Below are 18,116 nucleotides of genomic sequence, written 5' to 3' on the forward strand. Positions count from 1 at the left end.
GCTAGCGGGCCCCGTAGTGGCTGCGGGGCCCTAAGCGGCCGCTTATGTCGCTTAATGGGTCGGGCCGGCTCCTGTCGAGCCAGTTTCTCAAACTTACCTACCCCAACTTTAACCAATACAAATATAGAAAAATATAAAACACATTACTGCGACTCACAAGGTTGACTTTTCATCAATGTTGGCAGGAAAAGTTATTAGTTAAAATAAAAAAAAATGTAATCATCTAGTTTACTGCTTCTCGCGCTGTGAAAATGAATTTGGTTCTTTGCACTCTGTGAATAACTGAGTCACAATCCAGTTGTTTTCACTGACAAAGATCACATCATAAAATACATATTTGCATGTTGCATAATTTCTTTGGGCCCACTTGAGCAAATTGGCCTTTTACCGATTCTTATTCATGGACAAGAGAGATATTTGAAGCATGACGGACATTTTTTAAATATGTCAAATATTAGGCTTATGTTTTTATAGGGAATTCAATGTAATATAACTCTTGAGTACAGAAAGAAGTCATACATGTAAGACACCACAACATTATCAGAATCCACTTTTGGTTTGTTGTGATAAAGAATATTTTTTTATTTGGTATGTACAGTATTTACAGGACATTCAATAAAGCCACGTTTTAGTGTAGAACAACCTTTAAGAGATATACTATATCTACTATGATGTAAAACCTCTCAGAATCACCAAAAAGAGAAATAATTTAATTAAAGACAAACCTTAAAAGATCAGTCAAATGGATCCCAAAGCATGGAAACAATTTAAAAGGTAAACATTCGTAAATAACAAGTTTGTTTTCTAGTGGAAAACAGATTTTAAATAAGGGTTCTGATTTTAACGATAAAGAAAAATGCATATTACCGTCACCATTGAGTAATTCAGGAAATGCAATGAGTCAGATTTGAAATCTGGGGAATATGAGGGGCGATATTTTGAAAAGACCACTGAGCATTTCTGAAGTCTTTGATTTTGACAAATTCCTCTGAAAATACTCCCTCAAATCTCTTAGTTGTGAATGGCCTTCTACCTTAGGACTGTCACTGTAGTTTGGAAGTTATGGCAAGTTTAAAAAAAATGTTCCTACTTAAAGGTGGGGAAGGTAATTTTGGAGAAACCAGCTCGAGTGCGCTAGAATTTGAAAATACACAGCCGGAACAAAAAAAAAAAATCTGCCACTATCGGGATGTTAAGAGCATTCCATGGAATATAACAAAAAGTGTATCTCGAGCCGGTTTCTCAAACTTACCTACCCCACCTTTAAATATTTTAAGTAGAAAGTAGGCTTACTGTGATACAATCTTCCATTGCCTTCTGAGATCTGGCATTTTGTCATCCAAAATAATAACCCATTTATTACAAACTTCAAATCCTTGGATTAAAAGCTAAACCTTTGCCGGCAACATGATGTCAAAGCATGTCAACTAAACTATTTGTAAGAGGAATGCCATTGGATGTGCTTTGTGTTAGTTTCCTTTTCTTTGAAAAGCAGACGGGAGTTTCCATTTTTAAAAACAAACAGTTTGTGGCAAAATCAAACTAAGGGGAACAGAAACACTTCGATCAGCTTTATAAATTAAATCAAATCCAGTGAAACAGAGGGCTTCTGTTTAGCAAACACACTATAATGTCTACTTTAGCATCTAGCTCTGTTTTAGAGGGAAGAAGGTACGGAGACTCGGACCCACAACAAAGCAGAGTCTTCATTCACAAAACCAGTATCACTTTAACATCAACACTTCTGACGAGGCAAAGTCTCTCCCTGGTTTCTCTGAGCCATTTTGCAGTTTTAGTTTCCTCCTCCTCTTGGTTTTCTCAGTCTCTCTCTTTCTGTCTCTGAGTGCTTGTCTCATATGATTTCCAGAACATCGCAGGGCACGAAGCCTCTCTTCTTTCCACTCGCCACTCTGATGAAGCCGCTGTGTTCGCCCTCACTGCTCACACAGATCTGAGGCAAATAATGAAAATGTACTTTAATAGAAATTGAAAATAACCAGTGCAGTCAAACATACAATAAAACATTTGATCAATGTTAGTAACAGATGGAAGGACACAATATCTGATACTGACATGAGGTCGATATAGACTTTAAAGTGGAAGTGCCAAGTTCATACTAAATAAAAACACACTGGGGCAAGACTAGAAATACATATTATGGCAAAAAGTGTACAGATAGCCCTGTTGTCTTTTTTGGCTCCTAGGCTGTTTCTCATGTTTTAGGTTAGGCATGCATCTACTTTGATAACCTGTCAGTTTTCATGTTGAACTCTTCTACAACTACATGCTTTATGGTCTTTTGCAAATCTAATAGTCAATAAAGATTTGTATGTATGAACCATAAAGCGCCCACATGTCGTCTAGTCTAAACATAATCAACAAAACTTTAATTTTCATTTTATCTTTGTCTCTCTCATCTCTGTTTTTATGTCTCATATCACTCAATCTGTATGATGTATGGTCCAACTCAAAGGGACAATTTACAAACGCAACCTATTTTTAAAGATGATGATGATGATGATGTAGTTGTGGTTGTTTATAATATTGCTATGATTATTAGATGCCCTGAATGACCCTCTTGATAGATTAGAACACATTGTATCTGCATACTGGCTTTTAGTACGCTCCAAAACCTTCCCCCGGGTTTTGTGTCAACGGAAAAGAAAGGCAGCGGGTCACAGACTCTACTCGTTTAATCGGCGGTTTCATCTCCACTGGGGGTTCTTTTCTTAAAATCCCAACATGTCCTGGAAAGCATTGTGGGAAAAAAGGGGCATGACCTAAGTAGAGCCATTATACCAAAATGATAATCTAATGGTTGCTCCGACGAAGGATCCTTTCAGCAAACTCCAGTCAAGCTCTTCAGGTTATAGGTGAATGCGAGGGAAGAGTAAGGGGCAACGTGGGGGCTGCAGGAGGGTAATAAGATGGCTAAAGAGCTGCTGGATGATGTAAATCTGATGAGCTCTAATGGCAAGATTGTGATCATGAATTACACCCAGGTAGAATGTGAAAGTTTAAATATTCACCTTGAAGGTCATTGCTCCCCTAACCCATAATGACAAGGACGTTCATGTGATCAAGACTGCTGATGTTTCATTAATTAATAATGTGTTTTGTGTTATTGTGGCTCTAAAGGCAGGCAATTGACCTTAACAACAATCCCACTGTTACAGTTTGTAAATGGGTTTTTCCCCCAAAAAAATACATATAAACTGAGCTATCTAGCCTGTTATACGTTTGATTGATGGGTATTTATCTGGCAGTTTTAAGAATGTACCTCCACATAATAAAACATTTGTGTTTGGCTTATAATCAATGCTATTCATTTATTATCTTATTTTTGTGCATTCCTTTTGCAAGATGTTTATTTATAATTATCATATTTTTACTATCATTCTTTCATTTTGTTTTATTTTGCTGTCGTGAAGCACTATCTGCTAATATGTCAAAACCCAGAATAAGAAAATAGAATAAATATAACACGGAGAGTTGCAGATGCAGAAGATAAAGCAGGCCATAATTACAGGGCAGGATAATGAAGGATATAAATAAACACTATTTTAGAAGGGACATCCTACAGCCTGTATTTATGTTAAGACTTTACACTTAACATGTCGATAATCAGCCTATACTCATCATCATCATCATCATCATCATCATCATCATCATCATCATCATCATCATCATCATAAGGTTTATACAGTAGGTGTGTACAGTACCTGTCCCTCCTTTAAGGTGATCTGTCCTTGTTCCTTACAGCCGATGAACGTCCTGTTACACCTGAACACTTGTTCCTCAATCCCAGTCTGATGAACATAGGCCGCCGGGAAGTAACCGATCCTGTCCTCGATAACCCCCTGAAGAAATATATGGAAAATAAACCAATGGTTTGATAAAATACTTAAAACACAGTACAGTACATAACTTTCTACCTATACACCTGTTTCATAGATATAAACAGGTTACGCTACGCTCACCTTCAGTACCTAAACATTGTACTGTGCATGTGTAACAACAGTATCCATATCAAACTGACCAGATGTCTCTGTTTATCTACAGCCGGTAGAAAACAGCAGCAGAGTTCAAATGCGTGATGAGTTTCTTCATGGTCTGGTGGTAGCAGGCTGCCTCTGTACAGTCACGTTTTCACCCTTTTGTCTACCCAATGTATCTGTCGTGCAGTTGTGTCTCGCCTGTTGCCTCGCTCCTATAATTTAGAGCTCCACTTCTTATTTGGGCATTTTGCTGCTTTGTGGAAAATCCACATTTCATGTAAACCGTTCCAAACTGCCTCTGTTATCTTGTAACTTTTAATCTTTGAAGGTTAATTATAATATAAACAAAGAAAATGTTTAAGATGACTTGTCACTATTCATAATGGTGTTATGAGTTGGTTTTGAACCTACCTTCCACCAGTCATCATTCGAGTCGTCAGCCACTAAGATTCTGTCTCCTGCGCTGCAATATAGAGCACAAAAGACAAAGATACTGAAAAAGGGAACGTTTTCCTCCTCTTATCTTCATGGTTTGATGAATCTATGTATAGTGACAGAAATCCCCTTTACAAAGTAAGTCATAATAACCACATCAGTAGTCATTTAGCTAACAGTATAAAAGTGAATTGGCTAGAAAGGAGAATCCCGTTCTATTTTATTTCTATGAGAAATTGTTGGCTCTTTGTATAATAAGTTTTGTGATTGTTTAGAAGTGAATCTTCCACTGTTGTCATGACACACTTCATATCTGCTGTACAGTGCAACAGGGTGAATCAGATAGCACCTACAACTTATTGTATCTGTCAACAATGAGAATAGCTGCACCTCTTCACTTGATCTCTCTGACTCTGGCCCTCTTGTATAGTCAAGCAGATGAAGGTGTTTGTGGGGTTTTTCCGGGTGCACCTTAGATCCAGTTTGCTGTAAGTAATTGTTCTTTGTCCAGTAAACACATTAATCATTTACCGCATGTGCCATAATTACAAACATATGTTCCAAGCCGTTGGCTAAATTTGATCAATAAAAATCAAAAGGGCCAGCACAGTTGAGCCAAATGTTGGCTTACGTAATTTCCCCATTTTCTTCTCCTTGTGGTTCAGTTACAACACTGGCTGTGCTCTGTAACGCTCGCCATGACTCAGAAAAACACAGTTTATTGCAGGTGAGAAACAGCATAGCACCCTGTGTCATAAAACCTTCTAGGGTGAAAACAAAGTACACCTGTTGTTTCTTAAAGAATAACAGGAAATGTACCTTGTGAGCATCTCTTTTGAGTGCTGTGCTTCAAAACCACTTAAAATAAAGGTTTGCTGAGATCATTGTCCTTTAAATAACATAAAGACTGAGGAGTGGGTTATCTAATTCTGTATTCTATCAATGTATAAATGTGCATGATTACAATCACCACACAGTGGAAGGTAATCATGTAATCAGAGCATGTGGGGCCAACTGAAAATAGTCACAAACCTCATTTTCTCACTTAAAATGAAAACTGAATCTTCTGATTAAATATTCCACTTTTTCCTCCATTTTAACTTTGATTTATTGATTACTGTCTGCAGCTAAACCCAGAGGAGAAATAGGCTCTCATAAGAGAATACATTTAAAACAAAGCTTGCCAATGGGGGACAGGGAGTGCAAGATCATTTTATTTCCAATTAATTTTAAATCAAGTATTTTCTCAATGTGTGTGAGAGAGAACAAGTGCACCTCTTGAATCCTAACAGAATACCTGTGGGGATCAAGAGCAAATGGAATACTTTAGACTGAAGGACTGATAAATGCTCTCTTCCTGAGGGTCTTTACAAAGTATGTCACCGACGAGGCCCTATCAATCATGGTTAGGAAATGAGATATAATCTGGAGCCTGTGTTTCAGATTGTATTCGAGATCATTAGACGGACGCCACATACCGGTATTCAGCTGTTTCTACTTTAAACCTGCATCAACAGTTCTTTAGCCACTCGTGGGCAATGGAAACAAGTTACGACTAAATTGTTAGCAAGGTTTTTAATTTACACATCCCGCAGTTTCAGAGCAACATTTTAATTTATTTTGGAGTCATGTTTATGTTCACATAATGATTGTTAGTCCAAAAACGTGCAGTACAGTGGAAAAAAAGTTAAGTTGAGGAGAGTTAAACAATAAGTTCAAAAGTCACTATAAAGCTCTGTAAAGCCAAGAGCGGCTGCAGATCCAGCTTATAATTCTGTGTAGGTTTGTCACTATGAGCGACTCCTTTCACATTTATGATTTTATGTTATTGTCATTCAGAGTAATCCGACTGAATCACGGAGGATGGAGAACTGCAGCTGCAGAACTTTCAACAGCTTAAAACACTTCACTGACAATGATCAGGTGTTTTCAATTAACTGCCAAGCCAAAACACCCAATGTGACTTTTAAATAGGCCTTTTTCACAGCAGACATCTTGACTTGTCACAGTAGAAAAATGCACAACTGTGAATAATGCAATTGAAGGCTGAACTTAGCTGCTTTGACTCAACTTTCACTGCGACATGAACAAAGCAGGGGCATTGTCAGTATTGTTCCTAACACCTGTGCTTTTCCTACTGTCACAAGTTATAATGTTTGCTGTTATAAACGCTCCTAATGGTGTTTTCAGCAGTTAAACGTGGTTAAATGTTGGAACACACATCAACGTTTCCCAAGTTCATGCTACAAACAAAGTGTATACAATATTTCTCTGGACACCAGACTACTAAATAGTTGAAATTAGCATGTATATAACTTGTGAGTTTTTTTATTTATTTTTTATGTAACTGCCAGTGATGTGCCAGTTAGGTTTGCAGCCATTTTGCCAGCTGTATTTTACCATTATTTTATACTTGTAAAGTGGATACAAACTGTGATCATGAAGCAAACCTGATATGAATGATCTGCTCGTTATTAAACACCTTGACAAGCTTCAGCTGCTTGATAACGAGCAGGTAATTTGAATCAGGTGTGTTATAGTCGGGAGATATTACATGCAGGTCAGTGGATGAAATTCAACATTTTTATTTTAAAGGTCTATCCTTTTCATTGGTTTGTCTGAAAAGCAATTTGTGTTGTTTTCTCTCCAATATATGTGTTAAATTATACATTTTGGCCATTACAAATGTCATCATTTTTGAAGAAAACTTAAAGCCTTTATTGTCATTGCACACACATGGGTTCTTCTGTATGAATCTTAGTGAAATTAATGAATAAATGTAATTGTGCTTACTTGAGTACTTACTTGCATTAATATGAATGTAAATATTTCACTAGTATGAATTCAAATACGCACTAGTATATGTATAAGTACTATAATGGAATAAATTAAGTCCCTGTACAAGACAAATATTGTTTGTGCGGTGTAACGATTTTCCAAATTCTCGGTTCATATCGTGTGTTTATTTGTTGTGACGAGAGAGAGAGAGAGATGTAAGGCTGATCTGCAACATTAGACAGTGGACGTGCATCGCAGGTTGTGAAACTTTCCTTAACATATGTTTTTTCATTTTGATAAGGTTTCTTTCATGACATACCATAATATGACGAACCATAGAGTATATCAGTATGTCATCAAAAATGTCAGAGCATATGGCAAACTTCATACTAAAGTACAAAGGCATAAAAGGGCATAGTTTGTTATAAAAAACCTCATAGTATAATATTTTATAAAAATAAACACCACATCATAGTATCTTATATACAAAGCCATATAGTGTAACAAGTAATATTATGTCATACAAATTGTCATTGTATGTCACAATAACAATTTCATAGTACAGAATGTCATACAGTAGGCATATCATGAAATTCAGTATAGTTTGTCATAAGGTTAGAGTATGGACTGTCATTAAGCTAATTGGTTAATAAGTTGCTAATGCCATAGGAAGTCAAACAAACAGATCAGAATTAGTCATTGATAACATCACAGTGAAAGAGATGAATGGCAAAACAAAAAGCTTGGAGCAAAAACAAGTGAAAGATTTTGATTTAGAATTTAGAATGATGACATCAGCAAAGCATGCTGATATCCTTACGATGAAATCATGAACTTGTGGCTCGATTATGGAACTGTATGATGTCAACATTCACTTTGAAGATGACATCATCAAACCTTAGTAAGAACTCAGGGATTCAGACACTTTCATATTGTTATAACCTCAGGAAGAAGACTGTCCAACTTTAAATCTGCTCTGCTGGGACATCTTACAGGAAAAATGAGTTGCTCAAAATCAGATAAGGATGGGCCTGATCCCACAATACTCCACAGCAGTTCCACACACTACATCTTATTGGATTTTGTAGGAGAAGGGTGTTTTGGAAAAGTTGCCATGTGTGTTAATTTGAAAACATCTGAAACTACGGCAATCAAGATCCTAAAAGACGGAGGAGATGACAACAATGAATTGAGAATGCTTAAAAACATCAAGGGACTTGACCCAGATAAGAATAACTTAGTGAGATTCCTGGATGATTTCCATTACCAAGACAAGTATTGCTTAGCCTTTGAAATGCTGGACATGAGCATTTGGGACCTTTATAAGCAGAAGCAGGAAACATTTACCCTGAACGAAATCCGCCCTGTCACACAACAGCTACTTGTAGCTTTTGAAGCCCTGAAGGGAATTGGCATTATTCATACGGACCTGAAACCGGACAATGTCATGCTTGTAAACCACAAGTCTCAGCCCTTCAGGATTAAATTAATTGACTTCGGTTTGGCCCTCCCAGCTTCCGTAGCAGAGGTTGGTATGGAAATGCAACCTATTTCTTATAGAGCTCCAGAGGTGACCTTGGGTCTCCCTATTACTGAAGCCATCGACATGTGGTCACTGGGATGTCTCCTGGCAACAATGTATTTTGGAATCTGGTTTTTCCCTGGAGCATCTACATACGACCAGATGAGAGCTATTTGCCAGCTCCTTGGACAGCCAAAAAAACACCTGCTAGATGCTGGGATAAACACATGGCAGTATTTTATCAAGGGAAGGGGGTTGACTCCAGGATGGGAGCTAATGACGCCATCTCAGTACAAGATGGTGTATGATGTTGAGCCAGAATATCCAAGTTTGTATTTTGATGATGTTAAAGATTTGACAGGTGCAGTAATGGAGAAGCCAGAGGAACATGACTATGATACGTCTCAAGACAAGATCACATTGTCAGATGTTATGCGTGAAGACAAGATGGCATTCTCAGACCTCTTAAATGCGTTGTTCAATCTGGATGGTCAGACTAGGATTACGCCCGGACAAGCCCTAGAACACAGCTTTGTAACAATGGTTCACCTAGAAGATAACATGTATTCCAACCCTCATGCATCAGAGGCCTTTGAGATGATGGACATCTGCACCCTGGACCTTTCAGATGCAATGTGTGATCCTCTCAGCGACCCTGAAAATGACATGAAGGCAACTGACGGTGACTCACCCCCTGAGAGTTCCCGATGTGCTGCCAATTCAAACGCTGAGAGACCTACCAATGACACAACCTCTCAGGCAGACCCCTGCAATCCTGAACCCCAAAACAACGAGTCAGCACCCGCACCACTTCAGGCAAAAAATCCCACAATACTTTACAGTAGTTCCACACGCTTCATTTTATTGGACTTTGTAGGAGAAGGGTGTTTTGGAAAAGTTGCCAAGTGTGTTAATTTGAAAACATCTGAAACAACGGCAATCAAGATCCTCGAAGACGGACGAGATGCAAATTATGAAGTGAGAATGCTTCAAAAAATCAAGGGACTTGACCCAGATAAGAATAACTTAGTGAGATACATGGATAATTTCATGTTCCATGACAAGTATTGCCTAGCCTTTGAAATGCTGGACATGAGCATTTGGGACCTTTATTCGCAAATGCAGGAACCATTTTCCCTGAACGAAATCCGCCCTGTCACACAACAGCTACTTGTAGCTTTTGAAGCCCTGAAGGGAATTGGCATTATTCATACGGACCTGAAACCGGACAATGTCATGCTTGTAAACCACAAGTCTCAGCCCTTCAGGATTAAATTAATTGACTTTGGTTTGGCCCTCCCAGCTTCCGTAGCAGAGGTTGGTATGGAAATGCAACCTATTTCTTATAGAGCTCCAGAGGTGACCTTGGGTCTCCCTATAACTGAAGCCATCGACATGTGGTCACTGGGATGTCTCCTGGGTTCATTGTATTTTAATACCAACTTTTTCCCTCCAAAATCTACATACGACCAGATGAGAGCTATTTGCCAGCTCCTTGGTCAGCCAAAAAAACACCTGCTAGATGCTGGGATAAACACTTGGCAGTATTTTATCAAGGGAAACGGCTTGAATCCAGGATGGGAGCTAATGACGCCATCTCAGTACAAGATGGTGTCTGGTGTCCAGCCAGAATGTCCAAGTTGGTATTTTGATGATGTTAAAGATTTGACAGGTGCAGTAATGGAGAAGCCAGAGGAACATGACTATGATACGTCTCAAGACAAGATTACATTGTCAGAGGTTATGCATGAAGACAAGATGGCATTCTCAGACCTCTTAAATGCGTTGTTCAATCTGGATGGTCAGACTAGGATTACGCCCGGACAAGCCCTAGAACACAGCTTTGTAACAATGGTTCACCTAGAAGATAACATGTATTCCAACCCTCATGCATCAGAAGCCTTTGAGATGATGGACATCTGCACCCTGGACCTTTCAGATGCAATGTGTGATCCTCTCAGCGACCCTGAAACTGACATGAAGGCAACTGACGGTGACTCACCCCCTGAGAGTTCCCGATGTGCTGCCAATTCAAACCCTGAGAGACCTACCAATGACACAACCTCTCAGGCAGACCCCTGCAATCCTGAACCCCAAAACAACGAGTCAGCACCCGCACCACTTCAGGCAAAAAATCCTACAATACTTTACAGTAGTTCCACACGCTTCATTTTATTGGACTTTGTAGGAGAAGGGTGTTTTGGAAAAGTTGCCAAGTGTGTTAATTTGAAAACATCTGAAACAACGGCAATCAAGATCCTCGAAGACCGAAGAGATGCAAATGAGGAAGTGAGAATGCTTCAAAAAATCAAGGGGCTTGACCCAGATAAGAATAACTTAGTGAGATACATGGATAATTTCATGTTCCATGACAAGTATTGCCTAGCCTTTGAAATGCTGGACATGAGCATTTGGGATCTTTATTCGCAAATGCAGGAACCATTTTCCCTGAACGAAATCCGCCCTGTCACACAACAGCTACTTGTAGCTTTTGAAGCCCTGAAGGGAATTGGCATTATTCATACGGACCTGAAACCGGACAATGTCATGCTTGTAAACCACAAGTCTCAGCCCTTCAGGATTAAATTAATTGACTTCGGTTTGGCCCTCCCAGCTTCCGTAGCAGAGGTTGGTATGGAAATGCAACCTATTTCTTATAGAGCTCCAGAGGTGACCTTGGGTCTCCCTATAACTGAAGCCATCGACATGTGGTCACTGGGATGTCTCCTGGGTTCATTGTATTTTAATACCAACTTTTTCCCTCCAAAATCTACATACGACCAGATGAGAGCTATTTGCCAGCTCCTTGGTCAGCCAAAACAACACCTGCTAGATGCTGGGATAAACACTGGGCAGTATTTTATCAAGGGAAACGGCTTGACTCCAGGATGGGAGCTAATGACGCCATCTCAGTACAAGATGGTGTCTGGTGTCCAGCCAGAATGTCCAAGTTGGTATTTTGATGACGTTAAAGATTTGACAGGTGCAGTAATGGAGAAGCCAGAGGAACATGACTATGATACGTCTCAAGACAAGATTACATTGTCAGAGGTTATGCGTGAAGACAAGATGGCATTCTCAGACCTCTTAAATGCGTTGTTCAATCTGGATGGTCAGACTAGGATTACGCCCGGACAAGCCCTAGAACACAGCTTTGTAACAATGGTTCACCTAGAAGATAACATGTATTCCAACCCTCATGCATCAGAAGCCTTTGAGATGATGGACATCTGCACCCTGGACCTTTCAGATGCAATGTGTGATCCTCTCAGCGACCCTGAAACTGACATGAAGGCAACTGACGGTGACTCATCCCCTGAGAGTTCCCGATGTGCTGCCAATTCAAACACTGAGAGACCTACCAATGACACAACCTCTCAGGCAGACCCCTGCAATCCTGAACCCCAAAACAACGAGTCAGCACCCGCACCACTTCAGGAAAAAAATCCCACAATACTTTACAGTAGTTCCACACGCTTCATTTTAATGGACTTTGTAGGAGAAGGGTGTTTTGGAAAAGTTGCCAAGTATGTTAATTTGAAAACATCTGAAACAACGGCAATCAAGATCCTCGAAGACGGAAGAGATGCAAATGATGAAGTGAGAATGCTTCATAAAATCAAGGGTCTTGACCCAGATAAGAATAACTTAGTGAGATACATGGATAATTTCATGTTCCATGACAAGTATTGCCTAGCCTTTGAAATGCTAGACATGAGCATTTGGGACCTTTATTCGCAAATGCAGGAACCATTTTCCCTGAACGAAATCCGCCCTGTCACACAACAGCTACTTGTAGCTTTTGAAGCCCTGAAGGGAATTGGCATTATTCATACGGACCTGAAACCGGACAATGTCATGCTTGTAAACCACAAGTCTCAGCCCTTCAGGATTAAATTAATTGACTTCGGTTTGGCCCTCCCAGCTTCCGTAGCAGAGGTTGGTATGGAAATGCAACCTATTTCTTATAGAGCTCCAGAGGTGACCTTGGGTCTCCCTATAACTGAAGCCATCGACATGTGGTCACTGGGATGTCTCCTGGGTTCATTGTATTTTAATACCAACTTTTTCCCTCCAAAATCTACATACGACCAGATGAGAGCTATTTGCCAGCTCCTTGGTCAGCCAAAAAAACACCTGCTAGATGCTGGGATAAACACTTGGCAGTATTTTATCAAGGGAAACGGCTTGACTCCAGGATGGGAGCTAATGACGCCATCTCAGTACAAGATGGTGTCTGGTGTCCAGCCAGAATGTCCAAGTTGGTATTTTGATGATGTTAAAGATTTGACAGGTGCAGTAATGGAGAAGCCAGAGGAACATGACTATGATACGTCTGAAGACAAGATTACATTGTCAGAGGTTATGCGTGAAGACAAGATGGCATTCTCAGACCTCTTAAATGCGTTGTTCAATCTGGATGGTCAGACTAGGATTACGCCCGGACAAGCCCTAGAACACAGCTTTGTAACAATGGTTCACCTAGAAGATAACATGTATTCCAACCCTCATGCATCAGAAGCCTTTGAGATGATGGACATCTGCACCCTGGACCTTTCAGATGCAATGTGTGATCCTCTCAGCGACCCTGAAACTGACATGAAGGCAACTGACGGTGACTCATCCCCTGAGAGTTCCCGATGTGCTGCCAATACAAACACTGAGAGACCTACCAATGACACAACCTCTCAGGCAGACCCCTGCAATCCTGAACCCCACAACAACGAGTCAGCACCCGCACCACTTCAGGCAAAAAATCCCACTATACTTTACAGTAGTTCCACACGCTTCATTTTATTGGACTTTGTAGGAGAAGGGTGTTTTGGAAAAGTTGCCAAGTATGTTAATTTGAAAACATCTGAAACAACGGCAATCAAAATCCTCGAAGACGGAAGATATGCAAATGATGAATTGAGAATGGTTGAAAAAATTAAGGGACTTGACCCAGATAAGAATAACTTAGTGAGATTCCTGGATAGTTTCATGTTCCAGGACAAGTATTGCTTAGCCTTAGAAATGCTGGACATGAGCATTTGGGATCTTTATTCGCAAATGCAGGAACCATTTTCCCTGAACGAAATCCGCCCTGTCACACAACAGCTACTTGTTGCTTTTGAAGCCCTGAAGGGAATTGGCATTATTCATACGGACCTGAAACCGGACAATGTCATGCTTGTTAAACACAAGTCTGAGCCCTTCAGGATTAAATTATTTGACTTCGGTTTGGCCCTCCCAGCTTCCGTAGCAGAGGTTGGTATCGAAGTGCAACCTATTTCTTTGAGAGCTCCAGAGGGGACCTTGGGTCTCCCTATAACTGAAGCCATCGACATGTGGTCACTGGGATGTCTCCTGGGTTCATTGTATTTTAATGCCAACTTTTTCCCTCCAAAATCTACATACGACCAGATGAGAGCTATTTGCCAGCTCCTTGGTCAGCCAAAAAAACACCTGCTAGATGCTGGGATAAACACTTGGCAGTATTTTATCAAGGGAAACAGCTTGACTCCAGGATGGGAGCTAATGATGCCATCTCAGTACAAGATGGTGTCTGGTGTCCAGCCAGATTTTCCAAGTTTGTATTTTGATGATGTTAAAGATTTGACAGTTGCAGTAATGGAGAAGACAGAGGAACATGACTATGATACGACTGAAGACAAGATTACATTGTTAGAGGTTATGTGTGAAGACAAGATGGCATTCTTAGACCTCTTAAATAGGTTGCTCAATCTGGATGGACAGACTAGGATTACGCCCGGACAAGCCCTAGAACACGGCTTTGTAACAATGGTTCACCTAGAAGATAACATGTATTCCAACCCTCATGCATCAGAGGCCTTTAAAATGATGGACATCTGGACCCGGGATCTTTCAGATGCAATGTGTGATCCTCTCAGCGACCCATCCGAGAATGGTGAGACTGATATTGGGGTCACATAAAATCAGCAGCCTTCAGAAACAACCACCAAGCATGCAGGATAACCACAGGACCTTCAAATACTTCAGCCTGTGCAACCAGGGTTTTCTCCGGAACTCCGGTTTACTCCCGCTATATAATGATTATGCAAAAAAAACATTAATTGGTGATGTGAGATTGCCCTTAGGTGTGATTGTTAATGTTTTAGTATGTGTCAGCTCTGTAACATTTATATGGGTTTTCTCTGGAACTCCGGTTTACTCCCGCTATATAATGATTATGCAAAAAAAAACAATTAGTGATATGAAATTGTCCTTAGGTGTGAATGTTAATGTTTTAGTATGTGTCAGCCCTGTAACATTGATATGGGTTTGATTTGACCCTAGTTGTTTTTATTTAACGTGTTACTGCAATCAATAAAAATGCAAACATTTAAAATGTAAATATATGATACAATATTTTTATTGAGAATTGAGGAAAAAATTATGATAAAAACAAGTGATAGTGTAGTATGTCATGAACAAGTCATGGTAAAGTAGATCATACTGTCAATAAAGATGTTTAAAATATATGTTTTCACAGCAATGTAAAACAGCTTATACTACAAAAATGAAATTACTAAAGCATTTTTTTTAAATCATATATTTGTTTTTCTGTTTTCTACCTTGGTATGGAATAGGACTGATTTCAACTAATAGTATTGGTTTTGACTACTACAGTTCTGGGAGAAATCTGGATGAACTTCTTGGTGTATAATATAATAAAAATGACATTTCAAAAGACACTCAGGATAAATCCATGAAGACATGAGATTGACTGATATTAATAGACCCTCATGGCAAAAACACATGTTTTATTAATGAGGCCACTCCAGAGAAAGAAATCTTTGAGGATCCTTACCTTCAGAAAGGAAGCTAATCAGTTTATTTTCTGAATCTATTCTTGTGTTTTTGTACTCCTATTGCTCTCAATGGAGTGATTATATAAGATACAGGGAAGAAACACAGACACACTAATATACAGAACATTGAATGTCCTGGCATGAAAAGACTGATGAATATTGACATGCAGCAGACAACAGTGTACTTTGTGTTTGTGATCGTGTGTCAAGTCCTTGCACTGTACGACTGCCTTCAGGCATACAGTACGCTACGATTGCATGTCACTGTTTTTTGTTTATTTTACTGACTCACATGGCAGTATGTGTGCCACAATTATGTTTCTCAACATACAAAAGGCAACAGTAGTCAATAAATCAATCTGAAAGAGATCTCTTTCATTGATGAAGTATGTATAGTATGGCATACATACACATAATAAAATATGGTTATACTGTTCATTCAAAATCGAAAAAGATATATAAAAGATGACATGATATCTATATTTTGTAATTTGTACAGATGTGTTTGCTTAAAGGTGAAATGAGGAGCCTAATCTTGTAGTGTTGTACATCCTGCCTAATGAATCATCAGGATATACGCGTGTGTATGAATGAAACGGAGGTAGATTTAATCTTTCTCCTTCAGAAGGTTTCATCAAATGTATGATTTGATAACACAGGAAATGTCTCAGCTTTTCTGTATACTTTGTTTTCTCCTTAGTTAAGGACATATTGAAGAGCAAAACATGTTTTAAAAAATATCACTGTGAGCATGTCAGAGTAAGCCAGCTATATTTCATCTACTGACAGCGAGTGACTTAGTAAACTAACCTCATCTCCAGGTCATGGCTGTCTTGGGGAGTAAAGCTGAACAAGGCCACATAGGTGTTGAGCTTAAGGACATCTTGTTGTAGGTGGATCTGCTCCAACTAAATAACACAGACACACACACAGAAAAACAAAAACAGATTTGGTTGTCAAGAAGTCTGAGGAAAAAGGAAAACATAGCTGACAAGTTAAACAAAGCTCATAGTCACAAAAATACAACGCAACACCATATTTTCTATTGTCACTTTACTCGCTTCTTAAAATAGTATTTTGGCATTCACATAGGCAGGAGAAGCCCTTGTTTACTGAACACTGATAGACTGGGGAGCCGCTTATGTTGTTCTGCAATCTGTTCCTTTAATCCACCGTCAACACGAGTGGGCGAAGCAGGATCACGTTTCCATGAACACTCAGGAAGTTAAAACAGGAGAGGGTTGTGGGTGGAGAGGAAGTTGTCAGAGAAGTGTTAGCACAATTAGCGGGGAGACGCGGCGCCACACTGGTGCTCTTCACACCTGCTCCTGGTGGGCGTCTTCTTGATTCATCACCAATACCTATCCGGCGTGCTGTGTCCCTGAAATCCTTCCAAATGATAACTAGCTACTGCATAATTTCCACAGGGAAACTTAGCCAAAATAAATGAGAATGACTTTTTAAGACACACTAATGGCTGTTTTTGAAAGACAGTGGAAGAATTTGCCATCTTTGTGGCGCTGTGTCTTTAATGAGGAGAAGTGTTCCTGGTCTTTTGGGGCTCCTCGAGCATCGTCCATGAGGAGTGGCAATGTGTGTGATGGATGAGTCGAGTTAACTGAAGCCACAAGGCAAATTGCCTCCTTGGCCTCTGGGTGAAAACAACAGCGTCAAGTAGTGGCGATCCATTACAGCTAAATAAGAGCCGCTCACTGGCCTTGAGAGGCTCTCGATGCTTTGGGAGCCGGGAACAGTGCATCGGGTTGAGCAGGTTGAAATAAAGCCTCCTTTGAAACTGAGTTATAGACAGAAAGGCTGCATTTAGGAAAAATAAAAAAAATGAAATGGAAGAACAGCAGGAATTTCTTTAGATCGACGGTTACTGATTGTTTTTTAGCCAATTGATTGTAGTTTAACAACCTGTGAATACAACTTTAACATATTATCACCTTATAAACTTTTTATGTTGCACATGTCAGCCAACAGCTGCCTGTTTACATGTCTAGCAAACACAGCAACATTTACTCTCCATCTTGCACTGTTTTGCTCGAACATGTTGCTATACAGCAGTGCCTCTCAAAATGTGGCCCGCGGACCGCTGGTGGTCCGTGAGCGGCCCGTAGTGGTCCGTGAGTATATTGGTAAAATTTCACATTTGAAATTAATTAATTAATTAAAGTTTTCCGCACTCTCGCGCTAATATTTTCGCAATGGAGTGAGTTTAACTTTCACTTTTGATTGCATCATATAGCCCAGTGCAACACCTTCATCACACATGTTGCCACTTGTTTGTACCATTTTAAGGCGATTTGTAATCTGTTCTAGAAAAACGATGTGTTTCTGGATATTTGTGGAGTTAGGTGGTCCGCGAGTGTTTTCTTATTGTTTAAGTGGTCCTTGGTATGAAAAAGTTTGAGAAACACTGCTATACAGTATAGTACCTAAATGCTCCATGATGTACTTACTAGTTGCTACAGATGTTTATTTGATCCATTGTTTTATAAAAATATCGATATGCGCAGCTTTAAGGATAAAGATAGTTAAGATACGTTTGGCTATTGTGGTGTC

The 18,116-nt window shown here is 39.6% G+C and overlaps 1 protein-coding gene across 6 annotated transcripts in view; it reads right to left on the minus strand.

Annotated features, from left to right (window-relative positions):
• Positions 1-534: 534 nt before the first annotated feature.
• Positions 535-18,116, minus strand: part of stac (SH3 and cysteine rich domain) — a 45,195-nt gene continuing 27,613 nt past the window's right edge. For all 6 annotated transcript variants that reach the window (XM_079694782.1, XM_079694783.1, XM_079694784.1 and 3 more), the window contains 4 exons: positions 16,359-16,456; positions 4,410-4,461; positions 3,723-3,860; positions 535-1,951 (listed from right to left, as the gene is read on the minus strand). In XM_079694782.1, the coding sequence (XP_079550908.1) occupies positions 1,853-1,951; positions 3,723-3,860; positions 4,410-4,461; positions 16,359-16,456 (387 nt within the window). In that variant the 3' untranslated portion in view covers positions 535-1,852. The remainder of the gene's footprint in view (positions 1,952-3,722; positions 3,861-4,409; positions 4,462-16,358; positions 16,457-18,116) is intronic.

The sequence above is a fragment of the Notothenia rossii genome, assembly GCF_949606895.1.
Source record: "Notothenia rossii genome assembly, chromosome: 7".
Lineage (NCBI taxonomy): Eukaryota > Metazoa > Chordata > Actinopteri > Perciformes > Nototheniidae > Notothenia > Notothenia rossii.